The 18,966-nt window shown below is 44.9% G+C and overlaps 1 protein-coding gene across 1 annotated transcript in view; it reads left to right on the plus strand.

The window, feature by feature from the left end:
* Fbn1 (fibrillin 1) overlaps nucleotides 1-18,966 on the plus strand; it is a 232,064-nt gene that overhangs the window by 146,889 nt on the left and 66,209 nt on the right. Inside the window, exons 20-30 of the mRNA XM_021261460.2 lie at nucleotides 7,321-7,446; nucleotides 8,055-8,174; nucleotides 8,671-8,808; nucleotides 9,600-9,650; nucleotides 11,248-11,373; nucleotides 13,377-13,604; nucleotides 15,957-16,082; nucleotides 16,187-16,315; nucleotides 17,029-17,154; nucleotides 17,266-17,391; nucleotides 18,613-18,735. Of these exons, the coding sequence (XP_021117119.1) occupies nucleotides 7,321-7,446; nucleotides 8,055-8,174; nucleotides 8,671-8,808; nucleotides 9,600-9,650; nucleotides 11,248-11,373; nucleotides 13,377-13,604; nucleotides 15,957-16,082; nucleotides 16,187-16,315; nucleotides 17,029-17,154; nucleotides 17,266-17,391; nucleotides 18,613-18,735 (1,419 nt within the window). The remainder of the gene's footprint in view (nucleotides 1-7,320; nucleotides 7,447-8,054; nucleotides 8,175-8,670; nucleotides 8,809-9,599; nucleotides 9,651-11,247; nucleotides 11,374-13,376; nucleotides 13,605-15,956; nucleotides 16,083-16,186; nucleotides 16,316-17,028; nucleotides 17,155-17,265; nucleotides 17,392-18,612; nucleotides 18,736-18,966) is intronic.

The raw sequence follows: 18,966 nt of genomic DNA on the forward strand, positions 1-18,966 counted from the left end.
CTACTGAGTGCTGGACTCAACTATCTTCCAACCAGCAGCCACCAGAGTCGCCACGTGTTGTGACCCAGGAGAAGAAAGCGCTTGTCTCCCTGTGACCCTGGGCATCAAGCTATTGTGTGCTTCATGTCCCTGAAACATTTGAAGCCCTCTGGTGCTGGGGAACCCTAGATTTGTTCTGACAGGATTCTCAGCATGCTGTTCGCTCAGGCGATAACCCCAGGTTTAATGTTGCCATATTTTTTTGTGTTAAATTCTTTTATTGGTACATTGTAGGTATACAACACAATTACATTTCTCATTGGGAATTGTACCTTTACATAATGCATCTTGGTTCTTATTTTTTCCCCGTTCCTAGCCCTCCCTTCACCCCCTCCACCCTTCCCTATTTACAAAGACTTTATTTCCATTTTTTCCATTTCTCATCATTTTTCCTTTCCCTTCTTTCCTTTCCCCTGCCCCTCCCACTACCCCTACCCCTTTGGACCTTTTCTTCCTATTTTACATTATTGATTATTCATTCTAATAATTGGTACATTTTAGGTATACAATATAATGACATTCATCATTGGAAATTTGCACCTTTACATAGTCTCTCTTGGTTCTTATCTCTCACCCTTGCCCAGCCCTCCCTTCAACCCCTCCATTCCTCCCTATTTACAAAGATTTTGTTCCTATTTTTCCATTTTCTCATATTAATCCCATTCCCTTCTATCCTTTCCCCTAGCCCTCCCACTTCCTTCCCCTTTGCCCCTTTTCTTCCTATTTCACATGACCTATTATACATTTAGTCATTATTTACACTTTCAGTTTCTCACACCAGAGAAACTATTTGGTATTTACACATGTGTGTCCTATTTATTTCACTTAAGAGTATCGCCTCAATGTGCATCCACTTAGCTATAAATGTCTCTAATTTCTCATTTTTTATGGCTGAGTAGTACTCCATTTTATAAAAAAACCACATTTTCTTTATCCAGTCTCCAGTTGATGGGCATTTGGGCTGTTTCCAAGTTTTAGCTATTACAAACTGTGCCGCTATGAACATGGGTGCACATATATCACTGTGGTGTGATTCTTTTAATTCTTTGGGGAAGATCCCCAGCAGTGGAATAGCGGGGTCAAATGGGACTTCCAGTCCTAGTTCTTTGAGGTATCTCCATACCGATTTCCACAGTGGTTGCACCAGTCTACACTCCCACCAGCAGTGGAGCAGGGTTCCTCTTTCCCCACAGCCCCGCCAGCATTTGTTATTGGTTGATTTCATGATAGCAGCCATTCTTTCTGGAGTGAAGTGGAATCTTAGCGTTGTTTTCATTTGCATCTCTCAAATGACCAGTGATGTTGCACATTTTTTCATGTATTGATTTGCTATTTCTACTTTTTTGTCTGAGAAATGTCTGTTCATTTCAGATGCCCATTTTTGGATTGGGTCTTTAAATTTGGGAGGTCTGATCTTTTGAAGTTCTTTAGAGATTCGAGATAGTAGACCTTTGTCTGAGGAAGAGCAGGTGAAGATTTCTTCCCACATTGTGGGTTGTCTCTTCACACTGCTGGTGGTTTCTCTTGCTGTGCAGAAGCTTTTTAATAAGAAGAGATCCCATTTGTTGATTGTTTGTGCTAGTTCACGAGCAACTGAGGTTTTGTTCATAAAATCTTTTCCTACACCGATGTCTTCAAGGGTTCTACCTAACCTCTGTTCCAACTGGTTCAGGGTTTCTATTTTAATATTTAGATCTTTAATCCATTTTGATTTTAGTTTAGTGCATGGTGAGAGATACAGGTCTAGTTTTAATCTTTGGCAAATTGAAGCCCAATTTTTCCAGCACCATTTATTAAAGAGGCTATCTTTCCTCCAGTGAGGGTGTTTGGCTCATTTGTTGAAAATGAGATGGCTGAGTGTGTCTGGCATTGTTTCTGCATCTTCTAATCTGTTCCACTGGTCTTCTTGTCTGTTTCTTTGCCAGTACCATGCTGTTTTTATCACAGTAGCTTTGTAGTAGAGTTGCAGGTTGGGGATTGTGATACCCCCTGCCATGTCTCTGTTACCTAGAATTGCTTTAGCTATTCTGGGTCTCTTCTTGCTCCAAATGAACTTTTGGATTGTTTTCTCAAGGTCTATGAAGTATGCTGCTGGGATCTCAATTGGAATTGCATTAAATCTATATAGCAGTTTTGGAAGTATGGCCATTTTCACTATATTCATCCTTCCTACCCAGGAGCAAGGGATGTCTGTCCATTTTCTGATATCATCTTCAATCTCTCTTTTCAGAGTGCCATAGTTTTCAGAGACGAGGTCTTTGATTTCTTTCATTAGGATGATTCCTAGGTATTTCAGTTTTTTTGGATGCTATTGTGAAAGGAATTATTTGCCCTATTTCTCTCTCAGTGAGTCTGTCATTGGTGTAGAGGAAAGCTATTGATTTTTGTGTGTTGACCTTGTAACCATCTACTTGACTGAATTTGGTTAAGTCTAGAAGACTTTTGGTGGAGTTCTTGGGCTCTTCTATATAGAGTATCATGTCATCTGCAAATAATGACAATTTGACTTCTTCATTTCCTATCTTTATTCCTTTTCTTTCTTTCTCTTGTCTAATTGCCATGGCTAATGTTTCCAGAACTATATTGAACAAGAGTGGTGATAGTGGACATCCTTGTCTTGTTCCTGATTTGAGTGTAAAGGATTTCAGTTTGTGACCATTTAGTATGATATTGGCTGTTGGTTTTTCATAGATGGCTTCTATCAGTTTGAGGTAGAAACCATCTATTCCAATTTTTGTAGGGTTTTTATCATAAATGCATGTTGGATTTTGTCAAATGCTTTTTCTGCGTCTGTGGAGATAATCATATGGTTTTTGTCCTTGGCTCTATTGATATAGTGTATTACATTGATTGATTTGTGTATATTGAACCATCCCTGCATCCCTGGGATGAATCCCACTTGATCAGGGTGTATGATCTTCTTGATGATCTTCTGCATTCTGTTTGCCATTATCTTATTAAGGACTTTTGCATCTGTGTTCATTAGTGAGATTGGCCTATAGTTCTCTTTTTCAGTTGGGTCTTTCTCTGCTTTGGGGATCAAGGTGATGCTTGCTTCCAGGAATGAATTTGGGAGTATTGCTTCCCTTTCAATTTCATTGAAGAGTTTAAACAGTAGTGGCAGCAGTTCCTCTCTAAATGTCTTGTAGAATTCAGCAGTGAAGCCATCAGGGCCTGGGCTTTTCTTAGGTGATAAGTTTTTAATTACATTTTCAATTTCATTGATTGATATTGGGTTGTTCAGAATTTTGAGGTCTTCTTCATTCAACTTTGGTAATTCATACGTATCTAGGAATCTGTCCATTTCTTCTGTGTTGTCCATCTTATTGGCATATAGGTTCTGGAAGTAGGTATTGATGATCCTCTGGATTTCTGCTGAGTCTGTTGTAGTTTCACCCTTTTCATTCCTAATTGCATGGATTTGGGCCTTTTCTTTCCTTTTTCTGACAAGGTTGGCTAAAGGTTTGTCAATTTTGTTGATTCTTTAGAAGAACCAACTCTTGGCTTCATTGATTTTTTGTATCATTCTCTTAGTCTCCATTGCATTGATTTCTGCTCTGATCTTTATAATTTCCTCCCTTGTATGAGCTTTGGGGTTGTCCTGCTCTTCTTCTTCTAGAAGCTTGAGGTTCAGCATCAGGTTGTTTAATTGGGCTCGTTGTGTTTTCCTAATATGCGTATTCACTGCTATGAATTTCCCTCGTAAGACTGCTTTCATTGTGTCCCATAGATTCCGATATGTTGTATTGTCATTGTCATTTAATTGAAGGAACTGTCTGATTTCTTCTTTAATTTCCTCTGTGACCCATTGGTTATTGGTTATTCAGAAGTGTGTTGTTCAATTTCCATGTGTTTATGAAATTTTTTGAGTTTCTTTTGCTATGGATCTCCAATTTCATCGCATTATGGTCTGATAATATACAGGGGATAACTTCAATTCCTTTGCACTTACTTAAACATGTTCTATGTGTGAGTATGTGGTCTATTTTGGAGAATGACCCATGTGCAGCTGAGAAGAATGTGTATTCTGATTTTGTGGGGTGGAAGACTCTGTAAACATCTGTTAAGTTCATTTGTTCAAGAGTTCGATTGAGTTCTAGTATTTCATTACTTATTTTTTGTCTAGTTGATCTATCTATTTGTGACAGTGGGGTGTTGAGGTCCCCCACTACAATTGTATTAGTGCATATATGGCTTTTCATGTCTGTTAGTATTTGTTTTATATAGTTGGGTGCACTGGTGTTTGGTGCATAGATATTTATGATTGTCATCTCTTCCTCTTGGCTTCTTCCCTTTACAAGGATGTAGTGTCCTTCGTCTCTCTTAATCAGTGTTGGTTTGAAATCTACTTGATCTGCCAAGAGGATAGCTACTCCTGCTTTTTTTCGGGTTCTTGTCACATGCAGTATTGTTTTCCACCCTTTAACTTTCAGTCTATGAGTTTCCTTTTGAATGAAGTGTGTTTCTTGTATGCAGCATATTGTTGGATTTTGCTTCTTGACCCATTCTGCCAGTCTATTTCTTTTGATTGGTGAGTTGAGACCATTAACACTAATGGTTATAACTGAAACGTATTGACTTGTCATTGCCATGACTTTTTCTTTTTGTTGGGTTCTCCCCCTTTCCATTTAATTTCTTGTCATGCCAGATGGGTTCATTCTGCTTTGCTTCCTGGGGCTGTGATCCTCAATGTCTGTTCCTAGGCTATTGTGTAAAATTCTTTGGAGTGCTGGTTTGGTATTCACGAAGTTCCTAAGGTGCTGTTTGTCATGAAAGTATCTTATTTCTCCATCCATTTTGAAAGATAGTTTTGCAGGGTACATCCATCTGGGTTGGAGGCTGTTTTCTTTTAGGGCTTGGAATATGTCACTCCAAGCTCTTCTTGCCTTGATGGTTTGTGTTGAGAAGTCTTCTGTGATTCTGATGGGCTTTCCTTTGTATGTGATTTGTTTCTTTTCTCTGACTGCTTGGAGAACTTTGTTCTTCTGTTGAGTTTCTGGAATCTTAACAATTATATGCCTATGTGTAGATTTTTTTTGATCAAGGCTATTTGGAGTCCTATATGCCTCACTTATCTGTATGTCAAGCTCTTTTCCCCTGCTTGGGAAGTTTTCTGCCGTGATTTCTGTGAAGAGATTTTTTATGTCATCTGCACTCTCTCCTGTTTCTTCATTGAGCGCAATCAGTCTTATGTTATTCTTTTTTGCATCATCTAGCAGCTGCTGGATTGATTTCTCATGTTCCCTTATAATTTTGAAGCAATTTTTCTTTTCCTGGTCACTAATTGCAATCTTATCTTCTATATCTGAAATTCTGTCCTCACCTTGGCTCATTCTGCTGTGTAGACTTTCAATGGAGTTTTTCATCTCCTGGAAATCTATTTGCATCTGTTTTATGGATTCCATTTGTTTCTTATGTTGGGATTCCATCATGTTCCTCAGCTCCTCTCTAGATTTCTTAATCATGTCTTGCACTAGGGGCACAATTTCTCCTGTTATCTGAGAAATTATTTCTGATTTCATTTTTTCCAGATCCCCTTTTGTTGCCAGTTCAGTGGGTCCAGGTGGTTGAGTATCAGAGTGTTCCATTTCATTTCCCTTTGGGGTTGCTGTAGGTGATCTGGAAGCCTGATTTTGAGACTTATTTATGTGTTTTCTCATTTCAACTGGGGTGAGGGGGCTGTTAGCGCCTGCACAGATTACCTCCTCTGAGCTGGGTGAGGTGGGACAGGGGCTGGGAGCAGCGGTAGGGATGGTGACCCAAAAGCCCTTTCCTGTGGGCTGGGAGCAGCCGGAGGGATGGTGGCCGGGAAAGCCCTTCCTCTGGACCAGGAGCAGTGGGATGGTGGCTCAGAAGACCCTCCCTCTGGGCCGGGAGCGGTGGGAGGGATGGTGACTTGGAAGCCCCTTCCTCTGGGCCAGGAGCAGCGGGACAGAAGGTGGCCCAAAAGCCCTTTCCTGTGGGCTGGGAGCAGCGGGAGGGATGGTGACCAGGAAGCCCCTTCCTCTGGACCAGTAGCAGCGGGATGACGGCTCAGAAGCCCCTACCTCTGGGCCAGGAACAGTGGGACTCGGTACCTTGGTCTGGTGGTCTGGTGTCCTCTGCGTCTTTGTAGTGTGGAATCAGGTGGCTGCCTGTCTGCAGGGGGGTGATTCGGCGTGTGTTCCGCGCCACTGGGGACCTCGGTAGGGTGTGGGCAGACCTGCCAGTCTGCAGCGGGGTGACTCGGTGTCTTCAGCGCGACTCAGGACCTCGGTAGGGCGTGCACAGACCTGGCTGTCTGCAGCGGGCTGATTCGGCGTGTTCTGTATGACTCAGGACCTAGGTAGGGCATGGGCAGTCCTGGGGGGTGCCAGGTGTCCCCCGCGCGACTCAGGACCTCGGCAGGGCGTGCACAGACCCGCCCGTCTGCAGCGGGCCGACTCGGCGTGTGTTCCGCGCGACTCAATGTTGCCATATTTTAAGTACTCTAAACATGCGTTGCAAATCTAAATGTACTCAGTGTGTGTACCGTGCAGTTCCCCAGGGTACATGTGTGAATCCTTCTGTCAGGGCTGCTAACCTGTGGGATGATAGATCCAATCAGACTCTCAGCCTATAAAGCACTCCTTATGAGTGCCTGGCCTCTTATGTAGCTAGTGTGTTATAACTTAGCTCAGAGAGATATAACAAACTGCATGCTTTCTGTATTTCATAAGTTACCTGGGTAATTCTCCTTAAATTTGGGTTTTTCCTCAGACAGGCATCTTATTCAGCTGAAAGCAAGTTTTCCCCGGCTCCCTAAATCACAAGCTATAATCCCCATGACAATTATAAACTCTGTAGATTGCTTCCAATTAGAAGTATGCTTAGAGGCACTTTATTTTAATGAAGAAAAATGCTTATGGTGGAACTAATACATACCAAAGATGGACCACCTTTCTAAATATATTTATTTAGTTGTTCAATCAGAGTAATCCTTCCAATTCTGACGCAATGAAGCAGTTATACAAAGTAAAGATTAAAGATTTTCAGCAAATCCAGGTTTTCTTGGTATGAAAGAGTCATGAATGAAATAATGCCTGCTGGTTTACGACTTTGTAGATAACTAGTTGAGATAACCAGGTCAAGCCCCTGTTTTTCTAAAATGGAGTAATTTAGACAAAAGCCAATGAAACGAGAGTTTGGCGATTTGTTGGAATTAATCATACCATTATGACCTTGAAGACCTAATCTAAAAGGTCAAACAGTTGTATGCAAGGAATGGGCTCTTTCAAATATTCGTTTTCACCGGCTTTGCAGATATTAATGAATGCGTGCTGAACAGCCTACTTTGTGACAACGGACAGTGTAGAAACACTCCTGGAAGTTTCGTCTGTACCTGTCCCAAGGGATTCATATACAAACCGGACCTGAAAACCTGTGAAGGTAAACCACATTTTATTCTTGTCCATCGAGTGTGCCCTTTGCTGCCTTTTGAGATGCCATTAGAAAACCATACAAATAAGTTATAATAATCAATTCTGTTTTCGACTGTTATGCCAATTTAGTTGAAATTTTGTGGTTCTGAGTGGTGCTTTGAAAGCCACTAATGGCATTTACCTGCGATTGGTATTTTATTTGCCATTTAAGCACCATTTAAAGGTAGGCATTATGCTTTTGCCTGTAAGGGACATTTTTTTTTTTGGTACCAGGGATTGAACTCGAGACTGTGTACTTGCAAGGCAGGCGGCAGCACCACTGAGCTAAATCCCTGGCCCCCCCAAGGGACATTTTATTTGCCACCATTGAATAGATGAAGAAAATGCTGTGTATGTGCTATTGGAATTCATAACTGGGGAATCACACGTCCACCCCGGATTTTTCAAATAAGGATATTCAGCCACATGCCAGCTCAGTGACTGTTTTGGGATTCCATCCAGTCTAGGAAAACCATGTGCTCCAGCTTTCCTGTCCAGTGAAGAATATGTGGTAGCAGTTGAGGCCAGAGTGCAAGACTAGCTTTTAACAGTAATGTGGACCTGCTTTTGTTTCAGATATTGATGAATGTGACTCGAGTCCTTGCATTAATGGTGTCTGCCGGAACAACCAGGGCTCTTTCAGCTGTGAATGCTCTCCCGAAAGTACTTTGGATCCAACAAAAACCATCTGCATAGGTATTAACCTTTGTAGCAATGATTTTTCTGTTTACCAGTGTTGCTTCCCTTAATGTCAGCTTTTTATTGCAAAAACGTTTTAAGTATGGATGCAACATTAAAAATGACATTCATTTCTTGTTTCATAATGCTGTCCCTGTTGTAATTCCAGTATGTGTGTTTGAATTCTTTTTCAAACTTTTATTTGTGTTCGTACGTGTTTTCAGCACATAATGATTGCGTTCATTGTGGGGAGTTGGTACATGGACGTGACACATCCTAATTCTTATTTCGTCTCCTTCTCCTCCCCACCTTCATCCTTCTCTCCATTGCTTGGTTGCCGGCCCATTTGCAAAAGATCTATCTCCCTGTCTGCTATTATCTGTCTTTGATTTTGTTCTTTAATTATTTTTCCTTCGGGTTCTCATGTATGAGAAACCATGCACTATTTAAGCTTGTGTCTGCTTTTTGACGCCGATGGTGTTAAATACCCGTGAAATATTCCTCCCCTCCACAGAAACCATCAAGGGCACTTGCTGGCAGACGGTCATCGACGGGCGGTGTGAGATCAACATCAACGGAGCCACCTTGAAGTCCCAGTGCTGCTCTTCCCTTGGTGCAGCCTGGGGCAGTCCCTGCACCATCTGCCAAGTCGGTAAGCGATTGGGTGTGGTGGCTCCCTCGCCATCCCATTGGTCGCTTTGCTTAGGAACGGAAAGCCCAATGCAGGTTTGCATGGGCATTTTGAAAAACTCAACTCTGACGACCTCAAAGAAACATATTCCTGAAGAGGAAATCACGGAAGCATCAAGGACACCGATTAGACATGATTTGGTGAATTTTTCCCTTTCTGTCCCCGTGCGGGCCTGGGGTTGGATTACATTGCTTCTCTGGAGCCCCAGTTCCCATCACCTTTCCTGGGAACCTCGTGGTTAGGGCTCCTGAGTCTTTTACAGGTCCAAATTTATTTCCAAAAAAGGTAAGTGATATAAAGAGAAGAGTTTCCAGCGAATTCTGAGCCTGCTGGGAAGTTGAGCCTCTTGAGCCTTTTCTCATGTCCACTGATCCAGTGTTTCCGTACATAAATGCTTGTGATCTCTGGATTCCCAGCTGCATGCCTCCTGCTCACTTTACAGTCATTCTGTAGTGTGAGTCCTGCCTTCAGCTCATAGCAAGAAAGAAATCGACATTCAGCCTCCTCCTGAGCTGTCACCTTAGCATGATGTCACCTTTTGTCTTTCGAGGCATCTTAGAGGAGCTGAGTTTTATCGAGGAGGCATCTCCTGTTACTCCTCCTCACCTTTGCAATCTTAGAAACACTTTGTTACCTCACACTTGCTCTGGACAGCAAAATCCGTTTCTGGCCAGGACCTCTTTGTGTTTCCTGTAAGATGTCATCACTGCCTGTGTGGATATTACTACCTTGTCCTTTGTTCTTTTCTGCAGATCCTGTATGTGGTAAAGGGTACTCAAGAATTAAAGGAACACAATGTGAAGGTATTTCTGATGATCTCTAACACCCAGTTTGGTGTGCGTGAGGAATGTGTGTGCTAACTTGGACTGGATAAAGAGATCATGTAACTTTCATGGTGAGACATAGGCAGCAGAGAAAAGTTAGGGGAGAACTGCAGAGGAGCACAGATGTGAACTGCGCAAGCATCCGTATTGCTGGGGCCAGCATCGGGTCCCTCTGGCCAAGAGATGGGGTGCCTGAGACTCTTTTAGGCTGACCATGGTTGAGAGCGGCTGCCCTTTCCAAGTGTTACCAGGAAAAGAAAAACAGGAAGCTTTGGATCAGACTGTAAAATTTGCATTTTTCTTGGTTTCCCCTGGGTTTTTTGTTTGTTTGTTTCATGATTATAGATGATTTTAAAGGATATGCTCTTTTGCCTCTTTCTGAAAGTCCGTGTGGACTCTCTCCAGTCTGCCATGATTCTCTCACGGGGTCCCAGAAAGATATAGGTCACAGTGACTAACACAACCTGACATGACACAGCAGCTGAAATATTTTAAAAACACCAATTAGTCCCATATGTGGGGCGAAATGAAGATTTTTCCTTGTTAAAACAAAGGAGAACACTACAGCCCCCACCCAGGGTCTTGCTTTCCAAATGATGACTGCATCCTTTGGCTTTTTCTTGATCCTGACCCTCTGTTAGTAACTTATCTGAGCCCAGCAGCACATTTTGGTTTACAAATGGTCAGAACAAGAGCCACAGAAACAGCGAAGCCACAAAGGTAGATTCTACTGCTGTTTATCTCCACTCAAAGGAAAGATTTAGAAACTTTTTTCAACATTCCTTGTTTGAAATGTTATTTCTTCAAAATTGAGACTCTGTGTGTGTGTGTGTGTGTGTGTTTGTGTGTGTGTGTCTTAACTAATGTTCTGCCTTTTTGTCATTGGCAAGTACTATAAGTGCCTTTCTTTGGATTAACTTGATGAAAAGTATTTTCCCAAAGTTCAGCAAGCACATTGCTCTCCAGTAAGCAAACTGGGGATTGAATGATGCAGAACAGACACACACAAGCTCATTTTGGCTGTCCTTGTCCCAGGCAGGGGCCACCGTAGTGTTGACAGAACAGCCTGTGACCGTTGCTAAGTTAGAACCAGCTACACATTTTCTGGGGCCTTCCAGCATTTCTCAAAAGAGACTCTTGCCTGGCCCACGTATTCCTCGGTGGGATTTTTCTGCACTTACCTTCAAACATTTCTTCTTTGCATACGCGAAAGACCAGGCTTCCGTTTCCCTGTTGGCAGACGGAATGCTAATTATATGACCCCTTGGAGCCTCCCTTGAGGTGTCCAGGGCTGTCAGAGCTATCCCCAAAACTCACACCCACTCCTTGTCTCCACAACTCCAAAGTTATTCCCTGAGAGCAATCGGAAACCTTTATGTCTTTAGTATCGGGGGGCTCAATCTAGTTGCTAGTCTGACATACCAGAAATTCTCCACGAACGATTTGGAGAAAATCTAGTTTTATGAACTTAGGTTCAAAATGGTTTTACTGTTGTGAGAAGATTTATGAGTCCATGAGTGGAATAAGGTAGAATTATCTTATACAGATATATTAACTTCATGTTTTAAAATTTTAGATATCGATGAATGTGAGGTGTTCCCAGGCGTGTGCAAAAACGGCCAATGTGTCAACATCAGAGGATCGTTCAAGTGCCAGTGCCCCAGTGGGATGACTTTGGACACCACAGGAAGGATTTGCCTTGGTAAATACTGAGCTCGTTATTTTTCTAATAATCATTTCTTAAAGATTATTAAAAACTTAGTTAACAAGACACAGTGGGACATTTGGTTCCGTGCACTGATGCACACTCTCAAATCCAGCGTGTGCTGTAGGACTCAGGGCGGTTTCCTTGAAAAATCACCTTAACTCAAGCTCCACACACCTGAGGAGGAACTTGAGTCCTCTTTAGTTATGTAACTTTTTCTTAAATCACAGTTATGACTTCAGAGCTCTTAGATCTGCCCCTGTAATCCACACACTACAGAATAGAAGGCGGGTGGTGGAAAGAACAATATCTGCATGTAATAAGAAACTGCAGCGTGGGCCATCCCGGCACGGCCTGCCCCTGGCTGGAGACAGATGCTTGCAGGAGAAAGACAGGCATTGAGGGAAACCTCTGTGGTGTCAGGGCCAAGATGCCACTGCCCTGCAGAGTACACACGAGGACAGCAAGGCTGTTGCTGCCGACAGTTGGGTGTGTTCCTCCTGGCCAAGTGCTAGAGTCCCAATGGGCATCTCAAGCCCAAAACCCATCCAGTGACCTAAAACACATCATTGTTTTAGGACACAAAACCTAAAACGCCATGTTCTTAGCACTCTGCCCTGTTGGCATTGAGTTTGAGATCCCACAGTCGTTCTTTTGCCATCTGGAAGACTTCACTGGTAACTTAGTTTTCATGGTGTTACCACCATGGCTCTGGACTGCCGGGAATGTGTGCTGTGGGCCCCCGGCTTCTGAGTCTGTGACAGAATGTGATGCCTGTCTTGGCTACACATGCTTGGTGAAGACCACAGTGGCTGGGGAAAAGGTGCTGAGGTGCACTGGAGGGATCTTTGCCTTTACAGATTATAACTAAGCCACCGTTAGACGTAGATTTCTAGGCACAAGCCACATGGACTCAAAGGGGCAGTTCAGAGGCTGGGGCGTTTCTGTAACTGAGGACGTCCATTAACTCCACTCTGCGCCTTAGAGGCTTTGTTTAGCAGGAATTGGAAGTTGATGAAAACCTTCCTCTAGGTTCCTGTTGACTGAAGCTTCAGTGTTTGACGTAGGGATTGTTTTTAAAATACCCATCTTGGTCCAGGTGACTAAACATCAAGTCACCTAGAGGCTCAGCAGCTTCCTCACAAGAGAGGAAGCTTGGGCTCTTGGGCGAATGTCCAGTGGGCATGCTGCGGAGGACGGACGTCTGACATTTTAATTAGACTTCACAGCTCCCAGATCCATGCTCTCTTTCGAGCTCCACAGCACCTGCTAAGACATGGAGGCAGCGTCATTTAACAGATGTGGAAATTCAGGTTTGTCCAAGACAAACAACTTACTGCAGAACAGTTCCCAAATCCAGGTCTTCTGGCCTCTGGGCTGTTAGTCTTTCTACTGTCCCACACCATCCCATCATTTTGGGGTTAGGGTTAAAAGTGTTGTGTGTGTATCCTGAAAGATGGGCACTCACGCACATGTTGTGGTGAAATAAACAAGAGTGAGTGGCTGTCCTTTGCTGTATCCCTTTCATCTTAAATCAAGCAGTCCTCATTCCGGAGTCTACTATCCCATTTCTCCAGTAATGAAGCGGCTGAGGAAGAGGTGATTGTGCTGGTGCAGACATCTTCCAACAATGAAGGGCACATTTTGCTCTTCCTGGGAGAGGAGGTGCCAGCCATCATGGTGTCTCTCCAGGGAGACAGCACCTCCCACAGGAGCATAATGGGAGTCTCAGAACACCCCTCCCTATGTAGAGTGAGCAGAAAACACCCGGAGTCGAAAGGGAGCTTTTCACAAATAAGAGGTCTAAGTGTAGGCTGACAGAGAGAAGTCTTTCTCAGGCAGGAAAAGCAATACCCACCACACACCTTGGTTTTCTTTGGGAGGAGAGACATTCATTTCTGTCAACAGTGTGTAGTAAATTAGTGTGAGTGTTGTCCTTTGCCAGACAAATGTTGGCAGTTTGTTTGGGCAGTGAAGACAGCGTCTGCTCCCTCCCACAGACATCCGCCTGGAGACCTGCTTCCTGAGGTACGAAGATGAGGAGTGCACGGTGCCCATCGCAGGCCGCCACCGCATGGACGCCTGCTGCTGCTCTGTCGGGGCCGCCTGGGGCACCGAGGAGTGTGAGGAGTGTCCTGTGAGGAGCACGCCCGAGTATGAGGAGCTCTGCCCTAGAGGCCCTGGATTCGCCACCAAAGATATCACAAATGGAAAACCTTTCTTCAAAGGTGCGTTGCATGGCTGTGTTTATAGGCCATCGAGAGTCCTTTCCGGTAGCAGGGTTCTGCTAACAAAATCATGATGACTGTCATCTGTGTGGTTGTCCCTTGGTCATCTCTGGCTTCTTAGCTGTCTAAATTATATTACACCCCCCCAACACACAAACACACATACACGTCTCAGGGCTTTGGGAGGACCCTTGCCTCTCCCTCCAAGCCATTATATATAAAATCAGTCTTCATACCATGATACCAGAATGTTGGGGTTGAGTTCCACCGTGAAGAAGAATGAAATCATGGACAGAGGAGGTAGGGTGCAAGCAAATTTACTTAAAAGATACTAAAGGTAAGGAAGTAAAGGATACAAAGGCAAGGAAATAAACCCCCCCTCTAACCGGGAGGGGCTTCTGATTGGGGTGCACATGACTGCTGTCTTCCTAGGGGTTTTTAAGGGATTCAGAAGGGAGCTCAGGCCATTGCACAAGTGATGTGTTCTCTGCCCCATAGGGGACCACATGCTTTTCAGGATCCAATCTGTGCAGTGCTAACTCAGTGCCATGCAGGGTGCCGTTGAGCTGGGGTCTACCTGACCCCTCTCGGGAGGTCCCAGACAGCCAGAGGACTCCTGGCAGATGTTTTTATAAGACTCCTCGAAGGTGGTAACCCAGCAGACTCCACTGTGGGCTTCCTGACTCCATTTTAGGGCCGAAGTCCTTACTGCCTAGTAGAATCCTGACTCCTGTCTCACTAATCCCCGTCACACTAAGCCAGAAATAAATGAGAAGAAACCTGCCTGGTTGACGCTTCACTCTATACCAGCTGGTTGGAAGCCTGGCTGTCACTGCCACACCATGAGAGTAGAGAAGGGAGAGTGAGCAGTGGGCAAACCCAACGGTGGGTCTTCTTCCTGCGCAGCCAGCCAACTTCTGTCCTGTGGTGGACACTCTGTGGTGAGGATGTTGCAGTGTTATTCTAGTTTATCAGGCCAGAATTAAAATCCACCTCAACATTCAGAAGGTATAGATTTAATCTAATTCCAAAAAGCATTTGCACATAATGATACAGGCCTTGAGGATTTCAGTGTGTGGCAAGAAGAGAATTCACCCTTCAGTCCTAGTGATGCAGGGAGGCCCCGCTTCTCCTAGTGAGGCCTTTGTGCTGCTCAGCTGGGCCCTGTCCCTTGTCTTGGGCTTTGAAAGTCTAGAGCGAATTCCTACATCTGTGTTAGTATAGATGACGTCACTTAACTCAGAAAAACGAGCAGTCAGTGCATAAATGCCACATAATTATCTCTGTATAAAAAGTATAGAAGACTTCTTCGTGGTCTTTGTCTTCATTTCTTCTTCTTCTGTTTTCTCCAAGAAGTTGTGGGAGTTAAAATTGTTCTATCTGCAGACACAGTTTCTAAGTGGCCCTGTTAGATGTCTCTTTCTAAAATCTTTTCTACCTGTAATACATAGATTTTTATTATAATTATTAGCACATATTAAAATAAAAATATCTCATATAAATTCAAGAAATTCTTTATTAAGCCAGGCATGGTGGCACAGGCCTATAATCTCGGTAATTAAGAGGCTGAAGCAGGAGGATTGCCACGTATTCAAGGCCAACCTGAGTTACACAGTGAGACTATGTCTCAAAAAAAAAGAAAGCTTTTATTGATTGAACTTTAATGATGTGTAATATTTAGAAGAAAAATTAAGTAATACAGATTACCTGCAAATAATTCAAATTATAAATGACATCTTTGAAATTCCCATAAGAATTGTAAAATGTATCCAAGAAAGCAACAAAGGGCACTGAATGAATACCTCGTCCTACCATTCAGTTGGCTGTGACAGGACAGTGTGTTCTAGTTATCCTTTATGTGCCTTAGGTATAATAGACATCTGTGTCTGGAATAGTTAATAGCTTCATTTGTGTGCATCAGGCAGTGTACAGGACCCTGGAGGTCCAATGTAAGTGTATGATTTTTCTTTTTGCAGTACTGGGGATTAAACCCAGGGCCTTAATACTGAGCTAAATCCTCAGCCCTTTTAATTTTTTATTTTGAGACACAGTCTTGCTAAATCACCCAGGTTGGACTCAAACTTGCAGTCCTCCTGCTTCAGCCTCCCAGAAGGCTGGGATTATAGGAATGCAGTAATATTTTGCTTTTCTAATGATGCTTCCTAAAATCGAGAAGTCACAGACTCTAGAGATGTTTACAAGTCCAGAGTCAGGGGTTCTCACACATTCTCTGAAACAGGTCTCACCAAGACCTAAACTTGGGATCTGCCGTCCTTCTGGTCGACCCCATGGGGCACAGAGTCCCCAGTGGTTGCTCACACTCCTGTCTCCCACACTGTATTTCCTGTGCAGACATCAACGAGTGCAAGATGATCCCGAGCCTCTGCACCCATGGCAAGTGCCGCAACACCATCGGCAGCTTCAAGTGCAGGTGCGACAGTGGCTTCGCTCTTGATTCTGAAGAGAGGAACTGCACAGGTCCGTGCCGGCCCCTGGGGGATGGCGAGGGGGTGCCCTTGAGCACCTTTCCTCTTCCCCGTGTTGCCTGACTCTCATTTGCCGCCTCCCGTGTTTGCACACAGACATTGATGAGTGCCGCATCTCTCCCGACCTCTGTGGCCGGGGCCAGTGTGTCAACACTCCAGGGGACTTTGAGTGCAAGTGCGATGTGGGCTACGAGAGCGGCTTCATGATGATGAAGAACTGCATGGGTGAGTTGGGCCATGCAGTGAGCACAGGAAGAAAGGGATTCTGAGACACTTTGATGCCTTGCAGCATGCGCCCCAGGTTCCTACTGCTGCCATGGCCTGGTCACAGGTCAGAGGTGGCAGAGGGAGACCGACATGTGGAAGGAAGGAGGGGTCACGCCGTAGGCCCTTGGTTGACCATGAGGCCCAGTGCACTTAGCCCCGGGACAGAGTGAGCTTCAGAGAAGTCAGGTGGTCACTGTAGTAGAAGCCCTGTTGCAGGGCTTCTGTCCAGTATGTCCAGAAAAGAGATGGATTAAGCTGGCTGCCTTAGGTCCCATCCCCTGGAAGCAGCGTCTGAAATAGAGATTCTTGCTTGGGAAGGGAGAGAGAAGAGGAGCCCGGAGGAAGTGAGGGTGGACGTTGGTGCAGGGAAGCGGCTGGGCTCGGCGTCGGCCTCCGGCCCGCTGCAGGGAGCTCGCAGGGCAGCAGCAGGGGAGAGGTGTCCTGTGTGGGGCAAGGTCAGGACCTTTCCTCCCATGCTGGCGCAATCACACTCTCCCTGGGGGCCTCCGGAGAGGCAGGACCTCTCCCCTCCCAGGCGACTCCGAGAAGGGAGCCTGCAGGCCATTTGTAGCCAGGGCTCCCAGCAGCCAAGGGACACGGACACGAAGGACTGGCTCGGGGAAGGGATCAGGACCCCAAGGCGCCCTCAGCCGGTCCTTTCCATCTTGCAGATATCGACGAGTGTCAGAGAGACCCTCTCCTCTGCCGAGGGGGCGTGTGCCTGAACACGGAGGGGAGTTACCGCTGCGAGTGCCCGGCTGGCCACCAGCTGTCCCCAAACATCTCCGCGTGCATCGGTAAGCAGGCAGATGTTCGGCCCACTTGCCCGAAGCCGGTCATTTGAGCCACTTCTCTGCTGGCCTCAGAAGCTTCTGTGTGCAAGTTTGCTCTTCTTGGTTTCTAAACAGACATCAATGAGTGCGAGCTGAGCGCCAACCTCTGCCCCAATGGCCGCTGCGTGAACCTCATGGGGAAATACCAGTGCGCCTGCAACCCGGGCTACCACTCCACGCCAGACAGGCTCTTCTGTGTGGGTGAGTCCTCCACTGCCTTGACTCGATGTTTTATTTTACTGAGTGTCTCTGCTGAGTACTCAAGCAATATGTGCCGAGTTCTGTTTCCATCACTTTTTCTTAATCTCTCTTCTTTCCCTGTGAATAAAATTCTTTTCACAGTGGCTCACAAGCTTTAGGTCTCAGCACTTCTTTTATCTATTTAAAGAACTAATCAAATAAAGGACATGGGTTGTTTCAGCTATAACCAGTATGATTGACCCATGGTGCAAATGATAAATGGTAGTGTGTGCCTAGTTACTACGCAGGCACAAGGAAAATTAGCCCGTACAGTTAACCACCTTTGCTAAACCAAACCTGGTGAGGTGTGGAACAGACAAGAAGCATGCAGTGAGGTCTCTGCCCTCGGGTGCTGTAGAACAGCTAAAGATTTCCGGGAATAGCTCGGGGAAAGCCTGCAGGATGTTTCCATCTCACCCTGAATAGGGGCCGAGTCTGGCACTCTTTGAAGATGGGTTTTTGTGGGCCGAGCATTGTGTTTTGTGGTGGGCTCTCCATAGCTTTAGTTGTGCTGAGAAGAGGAACACAGAAAGCCCTGTGGCTTTATGGTGCCCAAAGAAAGTGAAATTTTGTAGATACTGCCAGTTTTTGCTGGGTTGGGATGGACACCATGTAAAACTGCCAAGTCTCACATGGTTTCCACCCAAAACCATAAATCAGCACAAATTTTTCTGAAACATGGCCCAGGACAAGTGAGGACTTCAATTCAGGTTCTTGAAAGGAATCAGAACCTCAGCCAGTCAAACTGAATTTCATGTTTGTGGCTGACTCTGTGACCTGAAGAATCGCCACAGTCACAAACACAGAAGAAGATGTCTTAAGTTAAGTTCATTCTTAGGGTGTTATAACAGAGTACTCGAAACTGGAAGATTTGTAGTGAATAGAAATTCGCTGACTCTTACATTTGGAGGCTGGAAAGTCTGATATTGAAGTGCTGGCATGGGGGGCGTAGGTCATCCCATGGCAGGAGGCAGGAGGGTGAGAGAGAGCGGGAGGGCCACATTCACCCTTTTATGATGGCACCAGAGCCACCCACGGGGGTAGACCCCTCATGGCCTCAGTGCCTCTTGAGGGTCTCACCTCTTAGGACTTTTACAATGGTATTCAAGTTCCCACATGAACTTTGGAGGGGATAAATATTCAGTTCACACCAGAAGGTGACGTCATTTGCATCTCTTTTAGACATTGATGAGTGCAGCATAATGAATGGTGGGTGCGAAACCTTCTGCACAAACTCAGAAGGCAGCTATGAATGTAGCTGTCAGCCGGGATTCGCACTGATGCCTGACCAGAGATCATGTACTGGTGAGTGGCTTTCATCCTCCTGCAGAAGTCTCCATTTAGCAGTTCCCCAAGGAGGGTGGCTCAGGGCTTTGGAGTCAGACAGTCTTGGGTTCAAATCTCATAGTTTAGCTGTGGTGTTTGATGAAGACACTTGGTATCTGATTTTTCATCTATACAGTGGGGTTCAGATTGCCTTTGTGGAAGAATATGTATGAAACTTAACAGAGTACCTGGCATATAATAAACAGACTA

This window comes from Heterocephalus glaber, unplaced genomic scaffold (genome assembly GCF_053883595.1).
Source record: "Heterocephalus glaber isolate CG9 unplaced genomic scaffold, H.glaber_assembly_v1.0 deba00000122, whole genome shotgun sequence".
NCBI classification, from domain to species: Eukaryota; Metazoa; Chordata; class Mammalia; order Rodentia; family Bathyergidae; genus Heterocephalus; species Heterocephalus glaber.